This window comes from Pieris brassicae, chromosome 6, assembly GCF_905147105.1.
Source record: "Pieris brassicae chromosome 6, ilPieBrab1.1, whole genome shotgun sequence".
Taxonomy (NCBI): Eukaryota; Metazoa; Arthropoda; class Insecta; order Lepidoptera; family Pieridae; genus Pieris; species Pieris brassicae.
The window spans coordinates 19,619,786-19,637,252 of NC_059670.1; the positions used below are offsets into that span (position 1 = coordinate 19,619,786).

The window sequence follows — 17,467 nt, forward strand, 5'->3', positions numbered from 1 at the left end:
TTGACGTTGTCATGTATATTATGCCAAAGAGTATATTATAAACTATTGTTATTGAGTACGCCTGTGACAGATAAGCACTGAAGTTGAAAATAAGACTATACAAACGAAGTTTTTGTCCCTTTTTCAATAATATTTCGACGACACAGATACCGGATGTGGAGAGGGCTAAAACGCATTTACAATGGAGAGTTCTGTAAAGTTGTTCGGATTAATACCTGCAGTTGACTTCCATCATCGGACGTCAAGTCAGAATTTAAAAATACCATCCGTATCACCTCGTCGTTCGTCGTTTAAGGCAGTTTCTGGCGCGCTCCACCATTATGTGGACTTGGGAGTTCCTAATAAACCTTCATATTAGAAATAATTTTAAAAATTCTAAGCAAATAACCAAGAAAGCTTTTTATAAATTTGACGAATATTTAAATGATACTAATCCTTGGGATTGATTTGCTCCAGTTGAAACAATATGTGTGAATCAAGACTTGGCGATTAAAAAGAGTGGCGGAGAGTTCCTAGTCAGATCTTGCCCGCTCTACGCCCTTGACTTGCGAACTACGGTAGTAAATGTAAATTTACAATTAATTTAACTTCTTTTCTGACGTTCATAAGTGTATTTGTTTACCTATATGATTAAAGTTATTTTAACTTTGACTTTTACTGACTATATATTGTATACCACGGTATACCACGTCAGCCAAAGCCATCTCCATATAATATATGAAAAAAATATGTTGTCTAGATTAATAAAAAAATAAACACTCAATACCGATCTGTTAATTATAAGAATTTCATTGCATGGTTTTTGTAGCCTTATTTTAAACATTTTAAACACTTTTAAGTTAGCGCTATTTATATAATAATAATAATAATAAAATCCCGTTTCGTTTCAAATTACAATAAAATAATATACAGCTTAGGTTTGATTTGTATAATTATATACATTTTTATTGTTATCCTATGTATCCTATATCCTAGGTACCTTCAGTACCGTCGATCGGGAAAGGCATTCACCACTTTTTCCAACTGTCCCTGTTCATGGCTTCCTTTCTCCATTCCCTTCCTGCTAGCGCTTCTACTTCATCTATCCACCTATTTTTGAGGCGCTTCATCTCCTTTTTTCCCTTGGTACTTTCCATGTTGTCTTTAAAATCCGTCTTTATATCTGTGCACCTTGCTGTATGCCCTGCCCATTGCCACTTCTTTAAGAGATAAAGCTGTCTATATAATAAATAACTACATATATCTAAAGTAATATTATCTTTAGGCAAAAGCGCTGCCTATGCTATTAAAAAATCGATAGTTTAAAATTAACGAGCTTTTGAATTGAATTGGCTGTTTAAACTACTTGTACATTAATTGTTAAAATAATTAAATTATTATTATTTTTTTCCACGTCAATACCATTACGTAAACATAACAAAAATATATTTTTTATTATTATTCTACAGTTTAATATCCAAACAGTTGTTCCGTTGCAAAAAGTTGAAATATGCATTAATTTTCAATGCAACATTTTTTTTTTGTTTTCACCCTCTGGTCATAAAATACGTTTTGTGAAAGGCGACCCATGCAAATATATTATTATTAACGGGACTTTATTTAAATTTGTGGAAAAAACGCAAAATGTATCGCTTTTATCAATCGAATCCTGCAATATACTCCAATTACAAAAGACTACAGTAACCATATGGTTCTAAATTATCGGTTTTTGCTTTAAATCTTTTCACGATGAAATCAAAAGTACATTAAGTTACATGTTTGGTCATATCGTGAATCCAATCGAAATGTATTTATTAATATTGGTAATCATGTACACTAATGAACGTCAAGATTGGCAGAAACATAATTGCTGGTATTTATTTACGCTTAAGAGTCGAAAATAAATTTACTTAGACCTTTACCTTTTGGAAATCCAGAACAACATCAAGTCAACATACATGTTGTAGCACTTATATAAGGTATATGTAGTTATGAATATGTTAATTCTAAACGAGCCTACGTGATTCCCTAAGGGCATTCATCCTGTCACATCACATGGGCACCCATTTTTGCGTGTGTTGTCGGCCTTTGAGGGAGGAATAATATGTACAAAAAAGTCGGTTACGCGACGCTCAAAAAGGGCAGTCATCGCAGCCCGTGGACACCCATTTTAGTGGGTGCGATGCCGGCCTATGAGGGAGGAATAATATATACAAAAAAGTCGATAGTATCCATCATTATTTACTAATATTATTTTACTAATCTTAAATATTTTGTCTTTGCAAATACTCCAGTTAAATTCACTAAAATTCTTTGAGAATAATTAAGTTCAAATTGATTTCGCCGATTGATATTATTTTAAATAGAAAATAGATTAAAACCATAAATACATAAATATACGACACTAGATTCTCAGAAACATTTCAACGGAAATAATGGTCACCACGCTTTTAATGTCGCACGCGCCGCCCGCGGTACCATTTTATGCAAAAACGCAAATTTCTACGAAATTTGAAACGCTCTATTGTTACCGCGCTCGATGAATAAAAATAATCGTTGCAAGTTTTATTTTTAGGGGAAAAATGCATTTCGCTCAAGTCTCAGTCATTATTCTAAGGCAGGAGTGTGCCCGAATACAATTAACGATTGGTTTTTGCATGCGACAGTTTGAATTAATAAGGATTTTTGCATGGTCAAATAGATTACGCATTCGTAAAGGGGCATTATTCAATGCGAATTGAAAAGATGGCTTAAAATGTTACAAAACTGAATAAATCTCAGTTAGTTTCGCTCATGTTTTACTAGGCAACTGTATATTATATAAACTCGTTTGTATAAAAACGGACTCCTAAGAAAATTTACAATCTTCAGTAAATAATTGAAATTTGATCGAATTGTTTAAAAAGATAAGATTTGGTGGGCATTAACGATTTTTATTGAGTACTAAAATCTTAAAACTAGGGATATGTTCTGCAAATGAAATAATTAAATCTTTATATAACATTAAATAAATTACACGATAACAAAATAACAATTAAATCAAACTTAAAACGTAAATTTTCTTAGTTTTTTTTTTGTAATAATTTATGTAATCAGCTGCCGCGAACTTCGTTTCGCCATAATATGTTACCTAGCCTGCCTTCGTAGTGGGTGTATACTAACATAGAACATTGCAATACTACCCCATAGAGATTGTACGCTTCTCCTTAATAAAAGCAGGTTTTTCCGATTCCTCTCCATAAAACCTTCATCAGAGTTCAAGAATAAAAATAAATTACACGAATTAGACCAGCCGTTTAGCAACATTTCTTGGGATTCATTTTCATTTATAAGTGTTACATTTTCGCTAACATGCTCGTCCGGTGACGCAAAACATGGTGAGGGAACCGGCTTGCCTTAACCCAATTACCGGCGTGTGTCAAACCAGTCTGATCACCTACTATTAGAAAAAACAAACGATCACAAAACAAATGATGAAATCTCCAGTCCAGACCTAAATGGTAATAGAGCTACTAGATCAAAGCGCTTAAGTGTGTTCTATAAAATGTCTTGCTCGGCTTGTTTTCACGGTAAGATATTTTAACTTTAAATTTTTAATAAACAATTATTCTTAACTCTCCTTAAAGCAATTGTTTATCTTTAGTGTATATGTTATCGACCTCTTCATATTAATTCAGGCTCTAAGATACAAAAGATTTTATCAAAGATATAATACGAGTGATGGCACAGACCACCAAAGAAAAAGTATTAACACATGCAGATAAGTGTTTTGTATACGATTATAATTATTATACAGTTTATGTAAAATAAAAGACGGGTGTTGTATTGGTAAAACCTGATTTATTTTTTGTACTTAATCTCACATTTCATTCATACGTTGAGTTTGTGCGTTTCGCATCGAAAAAAATATTTTAAACGACTTATCCATACAATTACCAAACTTTATTGGAAGACTATATAATACTATAAAGGCATATAAAATAACTAGAAATGGAAAGAGTTCCGGTTAAGAAAATATAAAATCAGTTATTGTTCTCTCGTAATGTTGGTACCATTGCTAAGTATTTGGATAGATATAATAATTGTATATTTTTACAATAAAACAAAGAAAAGCGCTTTTGGTGTCGTAATGACATTTAAACAGGAACCAATTAATTGGAATACCTACTGGACATACTCTTTCCACTTTGACGTAACAATAAACAATTTCCTATTAAATTATTGCAACCACTAACAATACAATTTTATTATTTGTTCGATAATACTATTTACATTATCTAGCTGTGAAACGCGACACATAATTCATACATTAAATCATTTCAAGACCTGTCAATGTCAAACTTTGAAACGTGACAGTGAAGTTGACAGCCCGGTGGTATGACGTCTTGACTAATAAATTTTTCGAAAACGTAGAAACTTAACAAACGTGTAGGTCTTAACTAGTGTTCCAACAAATAAATTAATACTTAACAACAACGTAGCAGTGTTATCAACTAAAAGATCGACGATAAATATTTATCTAGAAATATATGTATCACAATTTACTAACAATATTTTTATAAGACAAATGCGTCAACAGAGCACCATATTTTCTTTAAGCTATTATTGCTTTTGGCCAAGCGTGACCTGATATAAATGTTCTAATTGAACGAGGTTACGTGCTAATTAGAACAGCTTTAGTACGACTGTCGTAAAGTCTGGCTTTGCGAAGCTAGCGAAATGCGTCAGTGTGATACTTCGGGGATTGGTGACTTTAAATAGGCGATTTAAACTGGGTCTAAGGACTCAAAGCTCTAAGTGAGTGTCTCGCAAAGGTCTTTTGGTAACTTGGAATTGAAGCTATTTCGCGACATTATTCATAAATCCTAATAATTCTTATCGCACTCTAAAGTACTCTGTCTCTTTCTGTCAAATTGTGTTAAACCGGCGTTCGAAAGAGACAGGTGATCACGATTATTGTTTTAACTATTGTCATGATAGCCTTCCAACTCAGCGTAAACAGAATTTAATAGGACGAATACTTAAAAAACGTGTAATAGGACTGGTAAAGTTTTTATAAAGGGATTAATCATCGCGAAGACAGTATATATAATTTTTAAAGGTGTTATAAGAACTGTCTTTAACTGAAAATTGTCTTTGCACTCTTGCTAGGTCTTAACAAATATCAAACACGTCAAAACGGCTTTATCATTGAAAAATTATTTTAATCAATTTTACAATTCTGTACTTACAACATATAAATCAACCCAAAATCAACTTTATTTTGTACTTTTTGTCTCTTCCGGTCAAAATATAAAATTTCGCTAATAGCGCTGAAAGACTACAAATAACTTAAATATACACTAAAAGTTATCCAAGCACAGAATATATTCAAACAAGTTTATGGGAAATAATTCTCATTTTCAACAATTTTTTTCCCTTTGAAAATATTTTCATACAATTAATGTTTTTTTCTCAATTTTTAAATCTGCTAATTAATATTCTACGCAGAGACAACATTAACTGCAAATGTAGTAGCACTTGTATCTGTGAAACGTTATGAAATTTGACGGATGGTACAGTCCTGTCGAAATCTAGTGTATTGACAGATAATTAGAGTATATATAAAAGCCCTTGAATTATCTTTCGGTATTCTGAAACTTGGATCAAATCTTATGTATTGAATACCAGTTTAGACAGTGCTCAGGACTAGATTGCGACTTGAGACATGTTATTTACTACGGGCTTCAGTAAAATGGAAAGAGATTTTACGTATTTGATTCATCAAAGTGTATTAGTAGTGAGGGTAGACGAAAATTATTTTGATTAAAAAATTCTTCTACCCTCGGTAATATATCCGTACAAACAAGTTAAAAATTAACTATAATAACGCTGGTAACTCTTCAATGGCATTACAGTTGTAAAGTATAGAAAACGTCTTTGTGATAACTTCAGAGCTTGTTCATCGCCTCGATCAAGGCACCTTTACGTTGAGCACATTAAACTATGTACAAATTGTATAAAGTATAGAAAAATATACATATATAATATCCATACAAAAATAATATTCGCATTATTTATAACGACCAAACATAGTTCAATATTGCACCTGTTATCAATAAATGGAATTTTATCCCAATAGTTTTTATAAGGGATTTGATCCCTACATTTTGTTTAATATGTAAATTGTCAAAAATAACAAATCTGAGATAAAATTTCAAAATTTTAAAATATCTCTTATAAAAATACCTAAACTTCCCTTATGAAAGCTAAATCAGTTCAACATATATTCATCTCTTTCTCTCACATAGTATTGGTAGTGCGTTAAAAAAAGACAGATGGCTTTAATAATTAAATCAATATTGTTGGAACTGATTTAGTTTTTACGAATAAGGAGTTAGTTGTAGTGAACTCACTAAATGTGCTTTATAAGCAACGTTTAAATGTTTTTATAAGTAAGATAAATCTTTATTGTCTTAAATTACATTTGTGAATGTTGAAAATACTTTTAATCTTTCGTATGAAGGCACAAAAATCACAATGAGCGTAAATATAATAGATTTCTATGAAAAAATTCACATTCAAAAGGCCGTTACACAGTCATAAAAGTTTTAGTAAAGGCCATTCGTCGCCTTTAAAAGGCCGTTATCCGTTGAGGCCATTAAGGCACGCTTACAGTTTACGCACTTAGATCCATGTCAAAGCAGTGATGGGCGTGGGAGTTAGAATGGTGTGGCGCGTGGTGATGCCCCAAAAGAAGTGGGAGAGAGCTATCTCCTAATCCCACCCCAACCAGGGAAGACTCGCCGAGGAGGGAAGAATCTGTACAAAAATATTGTTCAACACGTTATAAAGACTATACATTGTATATTTGAAAGCAAAGAAAAGAACACTTTAGTATATTGAAAGAAAACACTTTTTACCGGATTGAAGCTATGTACTATTATAAAATTATAATTATTTTACATAATTTAATTTTAATTATGTAAAATAATTATAAGTTTCATAGCTATCAAATACATAGCTTCAATTCGGTAAAAAAGTGTTTTCTTTCAATGTGTAAAACCTATGTTAACAAAAGACAATACTAATTATAATTATTTTACATAATTTAATTTTAATTATGTAAAATAATTATAAGTTTCATAGCTATCAAATACATAGCTTCAATTCGGTAAAAAAAGTGTTTTCTTTCAATGTGTAAAACCTATGTTAACAAAAGACAATACTAATTATAATTGTTTTACATAATTTAATTTTAATTATGTAAAATAATTATACGTTTCATAGCTATCAAATACATAGCTTCAATTCGGTAAATAGTGTTTTCTTTCAATGTGTAAAAGCTATGTTAACAAAAGACAATACTTTAGTATATTTTTCCGTATCAATTGTACCCATTTGACAGGATTTTAATATTAATAATATTTACTCAATTAAAAAGGTTAGTGCGTCAAAATTTTATGGCTTTTACATATTATAATTTTTATATATATCTACATTGTATAGATATAGATCATTTTATTTTTTATATATCAATATATATTTTTTATAATATAAATTAACATTTATACATTATTCATTTGTACCCACTTTATAAATTATTATTATTAAATATTTAGTGTACAAACAAAATAATTATTTTACACATTATACTCGGGTTACAATGAAAAGGAGGAACTATTCCAATCCAATATTGCGTGTAAAATATACCACAATATGGCAATAAAAACCATCATTATCACGTCATTAGGTTTTTATAAATAAAACGTACCAACCAAAGGACTTAAAAGGAAATAGTAATAGTCAATCCAAAGTCGAAGCTGCTCTAAATGAACTTACCGTTATGATGGTGCGAGAGGTCTATGTGCAACATAGCACGGTCTGCTGCGTCAGCCACGGCCGCACTTAATCCAAGCTGAGACGTCGGAGACGAACAAAGCATGGGGTCGCCTATATTAAATAATTACATTTTAATTAGAAATCGTGTTACATAGAACGCGCCACGTAAAAGGAATGTAGCATCCCAAAACAGACCTGTCAATGAAATTGTGGAGGCGAAAGAACCTAGAATGACCTGAAGTCATAAGAGCTGCCCGTGATCTATCACGCCAGTTTTACACGCTGAATGCCTTCTTGGAGAATCCCACAAATCATAAGTATAGTATAAACTCTATATAACGACACTGAAGGAACTGTGCATTGTATGGCGTTATCTATAATTCTCTAGAGTTGTCATTTAATGGAGAGAAGATAATCCGTGACTCCTACTTATTAGTCATGGACATCAACAATCCCAATTTGTAAAGAAAAGAACGAATTTCTTAGAATGTTCGCATGCATGATGCCGACAGTCGAGTTTATTGCGGGCTTGGATAGTCGAGCAACAAAAGAACGTACACAGCTGCGCAGTTTTTACTTATATGCAACTTAAAAAGTAATTTATTACTCAATTGTTGTCGTTATTGAGAGTGTGAAGCTAAACCAACCAAATCCAATTTATTTTCGACGTTTTTGGGAGATCTTCATCGAATCGAGAGACGTTATATAGAGTTAACACTGTACAGGCAGTGTTACACACGTTTCGAAACTAAAAAAAAATTGTGACGTAGAGTATGGGTGACTTGTGGAAACTCTGGATTTCATTCAATTTATGTTACTTATCGAACACCAAGATATAGCTTTATAAAAAAACGGTTGTGGGTAAAGTCGGTTTACTGAGGAGAAAATACTGATGAAAAAGCAACCAGCTTTTTCAAAAGAAAATTTTAATTTTATTTGTTTAATAGATATTTTGTATGGATATAGAGAAGGAGGTAAATGGAAATCACAATTGAATTGATCAATATACATTTATTTGTACGCATAAATACAATTATATCTATTGCCTTATATGGAACGCCTCAGAGCGAGGTAACGCCGCATGCGTCATGTTTTTTTCGTGCCTGCTCCAACGAATTATAAGACGTTGTCACGTCAAAAACGTTTAGAGTAATCAAGAAATAAATAAATAAAATATGTGTTTATTCATTTTAAGTACAATTGTAAGAAACGTGTAAGATTTAAGAAAACACAATTGTTTATATCGGGTTATTTGCGATACCTAAAGCCGGGATCAATCAGACACATATATGTTCCCAAAGTGACTTCAGATTATATTGTATATAATGTATTTAATATTATATTTTTGACGTCTCTCTTACACTCGAAGACGCATGTATGCCATCATTTAATCAATGTTTTATCACTTGTGACGTCACGTTGACGGTTAAACTATAGTGCGTAAACCGACTTTACAGACAACCATTTTGTTTGACATAATCGTATTGGCATATTATTGTATTTTTGTAAATTAATTACTAAAAAAGGGTTGAAATATTGTTTAAAATTAATAATTACATACCCGTGGTGACTGGATTGTGTGAGTCGTCATCCATAAGATCTTCGATTTGCGCAAGATTCAACACAGCTTCGCTCTCTTCGCCGCTCAACAAACTCGGCGGCGGTGATAGACGCATCTATAATATATATTTTAAAATATAAAAAAAATATCTACACATTATATTTTTATAAGTATGTAAACGGTTTCCACTTCTCTTACTCTTCTTTAGTTTCCTTGTATCAAAAATTTGATTGAAAAGAGTGGAGGAGTTTCTTGCTTGTTCTATTTACATTTTGGAACCCTTTAATATTGACGTTCCTAACTGTACCTGTTTATTTTACAAATAGTTTATTTTCTCCCATATAAAATTACCAACAGTAAATAAGATTACAGTTGAGAAGGTATTGGGAGACTGGTTTCCAAACTAGGTAAGAGCCTGTGATATGGATGACCAGGCTTCCATTCACAGCAAAGTCATATTGAGTGGTACCAAAAGGTACATACATATATGAGTAGGCAAACAAATATAACGTTTTAAATAAGGAAAGTAAAACAAAACAAAGCAGTCAATTAGTTAGGAGTTAGTAGAAATAAAGTTGTATGGGTGTGTGTATGTGGGTGTGACAGTGGGAGAGGGTATGTACGCGTGTGTGTGAGTGTAAGAAGGGTGTGTGTGTGAGTGTAAGAAGGGTGTGTGTGTGAGTGTAAGAAGGGTGTGTGTGTGAGTGTAAGAAGGGTGTGTGTATACGTCAGGCACACGCCTGAGAACATATGTAAACAATATTTTAATACATCTAGCATATGTAGAATAAATTAATTTTGATTTTTCCCGCTGCTGTGAGAGAGTCCTCGAATACAAATGTTTATGGGTTGTCCTAGTAACCAGCCAGCCAGTGGTTTACTCGGCTTAATGAAGACCGCGATACACGCGATAAGTTACTAAGAGTTTAGATATAATCTAGACAATTGCCTTCGCAAGCGAGCGCGGACAGTACATAATTATAACGTATGAAATCCCCGCGTTATACGAGGGACTACCGTGTTATAAGGGGGTACACCATATATCAGATCGTGTATTTCATATAATATCGCGAACATACCTTAATATCCTTGTGGTTAAAGAGGTGGTCCGTCACTGGTTCGAGGCATAGATCAGGTTCCAGACAGTCTAACGACAGACCGTCAGATCGACTTAGTGGAGAGCACGAGCCCAGCTTTAGACCATCTGTAATTGCATATTTATTTGGTACCATTCGATGGGTATTGGATATTAATAACGGATGGGGTGAAAAGTTCGTAGACTGGCTCATAGATGGCGCTAATAATAATAAATAATACAAAGCCCTCGTTACACGTATTAATCAATAAAGCTTTTTATAAATTTGTCATTTATAATGATCCTAATCCTTGGGATTGATTTGCTCCAGTTCAAACAATTTGTATGACTCAAAACTTGGCGATTAAAAAGAGTGGCGGAGAGTTTCTTGCCAATTCTTCTTGCTCGCTCTACGCTCTTGACTTGCGAACTGTTAGTAAATTTACAATTAATTTACCTTTTTTTCTGACGTTACTTATATATTACCTATATGAATACAGTTATTTTGAATTTGACTTTGACTATAGGTATTTATTTCAGCCCATTCGTCCTTAATATTGAATGGATAAAAAAACAGTGGCTCAACAACTTTTTAAGCCTACGCCTCAGATTTTAGTATCGATTTTTTTTATGCTTGATACTCAGGTCCATCCTTCTGTGCGGTGACTTTGGTCTGAGAAATGCTGAATGTGTTAAATGCGGACATAGAAAATCAGCACAACACAGTCGGGGATCAACTCTCATGGACATTTTAAATGGATTTAATTTAGTCTAATTTTCAGAAATTTTATTTAGCTAATTTTGGTTAATAAAATCCTTTAGCCCTTAAAGGTGTTAAATAGGGAAGGATCGATACGCCTTTTTGTCGAAACGATACTAATGCTTAGTGAATTAATATTAAATTAAGTTTGGTTAAAGAAATTTTTATTAAAAATATAAACCGTTACAAATTTGAATACGATTAAAGGTCGAGTTATTAAAATTAAGAGTAATAATTAAATTCAAATAAATAACAGTCAATAATTAAAGTTAACATTGATAAGATTTTTGTAAGTCTGTATGCGGGTGAGAGAGACACCAAACTGATTAAAGCGCGGGGATTCCCCGGGCATAGATAGTCCGTGCCGAACGAACTAGATTAAACAAGATACGCGTTTACATTACTTATTTAAAGCGAAATTTGAAAAGTATCGTTATATCTAGTTTTAAATAAATACAATAAAACGAAATTATAATACTTATAATAATATGTGAATAATGATAGTTTCCTAATCATTAATAAAAATCTATATAATTACATTGTTTGTTTATTTTATATCAGCCCAGTTTCTTATATGTTTATATTATTTATTAATTTTTCATTATCCTTACAGACTGCCCATACGATAATGTCGAGATACATTAAAACATAATCATATATAATATTATCACTCTGCGAACATATAAATATATCTATAGTGTCGGAGACAGCATTCAGTAGTCGCAACTACTGATATTAATGTAATTGACAAACCAAGAAATAAATAAAAATCTTACCCAAAGCATCGAGTGCGGAAAGTGGTTCGGCGGGCGTGTCCCGTAAAAGGTCTGGAGGGGGCTCGCTCAGCTCCATGAGGGGTGCTGGCTCCGTTTTAGGGACCATTATCTCCTGAAAGAAAAATGGTTTAAGTTACTATGTATACTGACAAAAATATATTTAAAAAAATTATTGAGTTACCGTCCAGTATTAGTTAAAATGATTGAGGTTATTTCTACAAAAATGTATGAATTGTCTTGGAGAGGACAAAGTTTTTATTATCATTGATTTTTAATTTAATTGTTATATACGAATAGGCACATGATGTGTCATCTGTCACTTTGACATATACTTATGTAAACAGAGAAAATTTAAGTAAAGGAATATCTTTAAAGACTCTTTCTCTTCTTTCGTCATCACTTTTAATAATAAAACTTTGTAATAATTATTAGTAAGATTACAAAAAGTACTAATAGCAATGCAAATACTGTCACCTGTCAGCTGTCAATGTCAACATATCTGACAAGAAAGGTTCAACTATGCTGGTGTCAAACTCAAAATTTTACCTCGTTGAACTTAAAAAGTATTGGCATGTCAATTACTTACCGCTTGAACCCTTTGTGGGGAAGCATAAGGTTCAGGGGTCGATTTGACCCCGGAGTCAGTGGAGTGGGGTGACGACCAGCCCTGGCTGATCAGGCTTTGTTGTGATATGTTGTGCTGGAAGAGAAATCAATCTTTGATTGAAGACGTAATGAATAGATATTTTCTAAAAACTTTATCAATTTCTATCAAAACGATCTACCGAGTTATTTTTATACGTAATATATTGATTTTATATACAAATTGAATCTGTAATACATGACCTCTTCAGAAATAAATAGATGTTATCAATATCTCATAAATGTCTCCACCAATTATTAATGACTTGAAGTGTTTTGGACATAATAAATCAAAATATACTTTTAGACATTTGTGGACAAGCATAGAGATTATTTTAAATATACAATTTCTCTCAAGTGAAACGTTATTCTGTTAATAAGATAAATTACTCACAAGAGGTGTTCTAGCAGGTGATGCGAATGGTTCCGAATGCGCTGTATCGACTCCAGAGTCTTCAGCGTGAGGTGACGACCAGCCTTCGCTGGAGATGGGCAGACCGTGCATTTTCGCCAATCTCTCTAATTCCTGTAATAATTTTTATAAATTCGGTTTATGTATGACAAGAAGTGGTGAATTAACAGCCCTTTAGGATATGGGTCACAAATGTACTTTAAAGAAAGAAGATTAGCCTTCAGTGAAAGAATAATTTTTAACCGGGTTAGCTATGTGGGTTAATCATGGATTACTGGATCGATGGATGTATAAAAAACGGCCCATGGGCGTTGATAAATCTGAGGTAAATCAACATTACTAACCTGTATTCTCAACATTAACTTCCGGTTGTGCAGTTCAATTTGTTTCCGCCTTTGCTCGCTCTGTTTCAATCGATTCACTTCATCCCGCAAGCATTTAATGTAATCCACACTGCTCTTTAGTATCGTGCCCTTATTCGGTCTCACGTCCCTGATCACTTCGTAGAATGGGTCATTATTTTTGGGTAGAAGTGTCCCTAACTCTTTGATACGGTCGTTGATGTTGAATCGACGGCGGCGTTCGACTGTAAAATGATTTTTTAGTTTAGATACATTTCTCTGAAAATACCGGCATGGACTGTCCCTGGGGTCAAAACCTGGTCCAGTTACATCAAGTTAAAGACGTAAAAAATTATATGGATATATTTTTTTAAATATACATGTGTCTTTACTACGACATCATGGAACATTACGATCTAGCCTAACTTAAGACTAATAAGTAATTTAAGTCTAACCTAATTTACTAAAAAGGATTGTTATCATAAGTAAGTGTCCAATAACGCTACTTATAGTCTCTATTAAAGGGAATACACTCTGTTCTTGTGTTCAGTATATTTTTCTTTTCATTCACTGTTTAGCACTTAATATTAAAGTACACTGTATAGATTATATAGTTTGATATCCATATCATAGTTTGATATGGTATGGATAAGTTATAGGTAACTGCCGTGTCTATGGGTAATGCTTTCATTAGGAAGATGATTAAATTTTTGTGGCGATAGGTCAGAATATGATAAATGCAATTTCATTACTTAACAGGACAAGCAAATAAATTATTGAGAAATCTATTAAAATATGAAACACTCGACATATAAATAAGTTATACTGAGCAAGAAATTACTTACCATTGTCTGATCTGTGACCACAGATTTAAAATGGCAAAGTGCCTTTATTGTGGTGAGATACAAAGATTATAAGTTTAAACAATAAATATAATTTAAACGTTCTTTATATTATGACAATATGATCATTAACACGACATTACCATTAATTAATCCGAATGTACTAATTTTTCTTTGCAATTAAACGTTTCATGGTCCACTTATTCACATTCATTGAAATTTCTAAGACTGCGTAACACAAATCAAGTTAGCAAAAAGTAATTACAGTGTTTTTTTTTTCAATACTTTACAGTACGATTTTTATAAAATTAGACATACTCATATTATGATTATCCTTCTTTTGTCTATCCTTGGCCAAGGCGTGCATGTCTGCGTCAGAAAGTAAGCCACAATCACCAGCCACAGAGCTGGCTGTGGAGGCTGGCTCTGATGATGAGAGGGGTCCACCTCCGCCATCTAACGATAAGATGTCTTCTAGGAATTCGTCTGCCTGAAATTGTAATGTTAGGTGTTTGTTATTTCAAATGAAAACTATATTAAATACAAAAAGCTGATATGATCTGCTTTGGTTCAAATCTGGCTCGAAGGACCAAAAATGTCGTATGATTGGTCATCGAAAATGTTAATTTATTACTGTACTTTTGATATTTATCGTCACCCATAGGTGAAGTAAGTAGTAAGAGAGGCTTACTACATTATTGTTTGATGCCAGTATAGCCAGTTCACAGACACTTAAACATTTAGCAACAGCAATCTCTCCTATATCATGTAATTGAATCTTCGTATATAGACACTTTTGATTTTCTAATAAATTTTTACCTCAGAGTTACCACCACCAGAGCACATCCCAGGGCTCATGAGTCCACTTGATGAGGCTCTGTCTGGAGAGTTCGCTCGTCTACCCATTTCTGGGGCGGACTGGATGGGGGCACTTCGACCATTTGAAGATACCTGAAAAAATCATAACGTTCACGTTAATCTTTTAAAACATGTCCCAAGAAAGCTATTTGGTCGCAATGAAATTTTTGAATAAAGCTCTTTCGTCTTGGCTGAAAGAGATCGCTTATGAGCGATAAAGCTGCCTGTTGTACGCAACCTTTAGATTTTTTGTTTTATTTTTATTGTTTTCTTCCAAGAGGAGACATTGTCAAAACAGTAGGTACTGATTTATTTATTTATATTGGTACAGGTAAATGTAGGAAATTTAGTAAGAGCAATCTTATAATAATATATTTCAATTATATACAATTTGACTGACCTGTCCTTGTGGTGTGAACGATTCACTGAGATATTGTCGCACCTGACTCTTCTGTTTCTGGATCACGTGATACCTGGTGGGGTTCTCCAGAACTGTCCGCACCTGAAAAATGAAGTAATAAATTTTACAAATTATCCTCTAAGTAGGTATGCTGTAGTTTAAAATAATATTTTTAATGTATTCCTGGTACCTGCAACACCTGTGGCGGCAATTCCACGTGTGGCGTGATCCTCGGCACTTCCGTTGGGCTTGACTTCTTCTTCTCCTCTCCATCATCCTTTGATTGACCTGCTTGCTGCGCCTGGAATTCAATAAATTTATTCATGAACAAATTTTAATGGTAGAATTTTTGTTGGCTTTGTCTTTCATTGAAATAAAAGACGGTATAACAATGATAGTAAAAAACTACCACATCACCACATCCGTCATAAAAAAAGGAATTGCATAAGTAATTTCTAAGAAGTAATTACTGGCAACATAATTATTTCCTGTCAAGTAGACAATTAAAAGCATCCTACTTTTATCGCACATCACACTGAACTAATTTACGTATTAATAGTAATAACACTCTCGCCCAGTTTATATTCCCATCTGTTAAAAAGGTCGTATAACCTTTACCTAGTATAAAAAAATCGTTAATATTTTTGAGATGTAACACGTTTTTTTTCCCTATAACAGACTGTTCGATTATTGGACACTTTCATATGTAAAATATTATTTTTAAATTACTTTTTAGTCTTAAGTTAGGGTAGATCGTGATATTAAAATGTGTTTTTGTATTAAAAAATTGAGTCAAATAGATATTGACTGTTTTGTCTCCTTATTTTGATAACATACGTGAAAACTAGTATAACACGATGCAAGGTTTATGATATATAAACTATATAATCGTAACATTAATTATAGGCGTGTATTTAATGTAGGTTTGTATATGTTATTACCTGTAATGATTCTCTACGTAGTTGCTCCTGCGCATGCTCTCGCATCAACTGTTGCTTGAGCTGCGTGCGCGATGTCGGCGTTAATGTTTTGAATGTAGGAGGGCTGAAATAAGACATACCTTGTTAAAGAACAAAATTTACTTAATAGAAAAATACGAAAGTAATTAACACCTGGTGGAAGGCTTCTCAAAGGCGAAGGTAAAACTTAAAGAAACAAAAATGTTTTCTTTACAAATAACAAATTCTTTATTTGCCGTGATACACAAAATATAAAGTTGCCTATGTCAAATTGGCATGCAAATGTCAGTAGGTATGTCAAATCATAACCTAAGAACTCCCAGTACTATGGAAGCAATGAACCTTACTAAAATAATATAAGATTAAATGATTTCCGTAATAATATATATTATTTGTTGAGCTACAAAAAACAAAATCTCGATAACTACCGGATCAAATACAAACGGAAGGTATTTTGCCGCACAACTTCAGATTCCTACATCGAACCACTGCACAGTACACGATCAATACATAAACTACAATTATATTCATATGGGAACGAAAGTGCCTATTTTCTTGAGGGTCTCAAACGATACACCGGCTGTGCGCTGTGCAGATTTTATTCAACCTTTAAAACAGATTATTTGTTGATATATAATAATGAATTGGGGCTTCACTATGCGACTCTCATCGCTGAGGTCGTAGGATCGATCCCTGGCTGCACACTTGCACAGACTGCTGGACTTTCTGCTATGTGTGCATTTAACACTCGCTCGAACGGTGAAAAAAAATTTCGCAAAGCTTGCCTTAGAACCGGCAGCATGTGTCAGTCACAGGAGGCAATCACCTACTCGTCTTGATTGACAAATGGTCATGAAACAGATACAGAAATCTGAGGCCCCAAATAGGTTGTAGTGCCACTGATTTTTTTATATATAATAATGCTAATATATATATTTTCAGTTTACTTTTTGTAAATTAATAGGCAGAAAGATTGGAGCCTGATAGGCCCGGTAGATGGCCGGCTCAATTATAAATGAGTTATACATGTATTATTACTAT

General features: G+C 33.1%; 1 protein-coding gene across 6 annotated transcripts in view; it reads right to left on the minus strand.

The window, feature by feature from the left end:
- Positions 1-3,799: 3,799 nt before the first annotated feature.
- The window catches only part of LOC123710760 (transcription factor EB), a 101,563-nt gene continuing 87,895 nt past the window's right edge, over positions 3,800-17,467 (minus strand). For all 6 annotated transcript variants that reach the window (XM_045662921.1, XM_045662927.1, XM_045662926.1 and 3 more), the window contains 13 exons: positions 16,409-16,511; positions 15,658-15,768; positions 15,468-15,569; positions 15,029-15,160; positions 14,528-14,699; positions 13,371-13,612; positions 13,009-13,140; positions 12,559-12,672; positions 11,973-12,084; positions 10,441-10,565; positions 9,362-9,476; positions 7,801-7,911; positions 3,800-6,780 (listed from right to left, as the gene is read on the minus strand). In XM_045662921.1, coding sequence (XP_045518877.1) covers positions 6,638-6,780; positions 7,801-7,911; positions 9,362-9,476; positions 10,441-10,565; positions 11,973-12,084; positions 12,559-12,672; positions 13,009-13,140; positions 13,371-13,612; positions 14,528-14,699; positions 15,029-15,160; positions 15,468-15,569; positions 15,658-15,768; positions 16,409-16,511 — 1,714 coding nt within the window. In that variant the 3' untranslated portion in view covers positions 3,800-6,637. The remainder of the gene's footprint in view (positions 6,781-7,800; positions 7,912-9,361; positions 9,477-10,440; positions 10,566-11,972; positions 12,085-12,558; positions 12,673-13,008; positions 13,141-13,370; positions 13,613-14,527; positions 14,700-15,028; positions 15,161-15,467; positions 15,570-15,657; positions 15,769-16,408; positions 16,512-17,467) is intronic.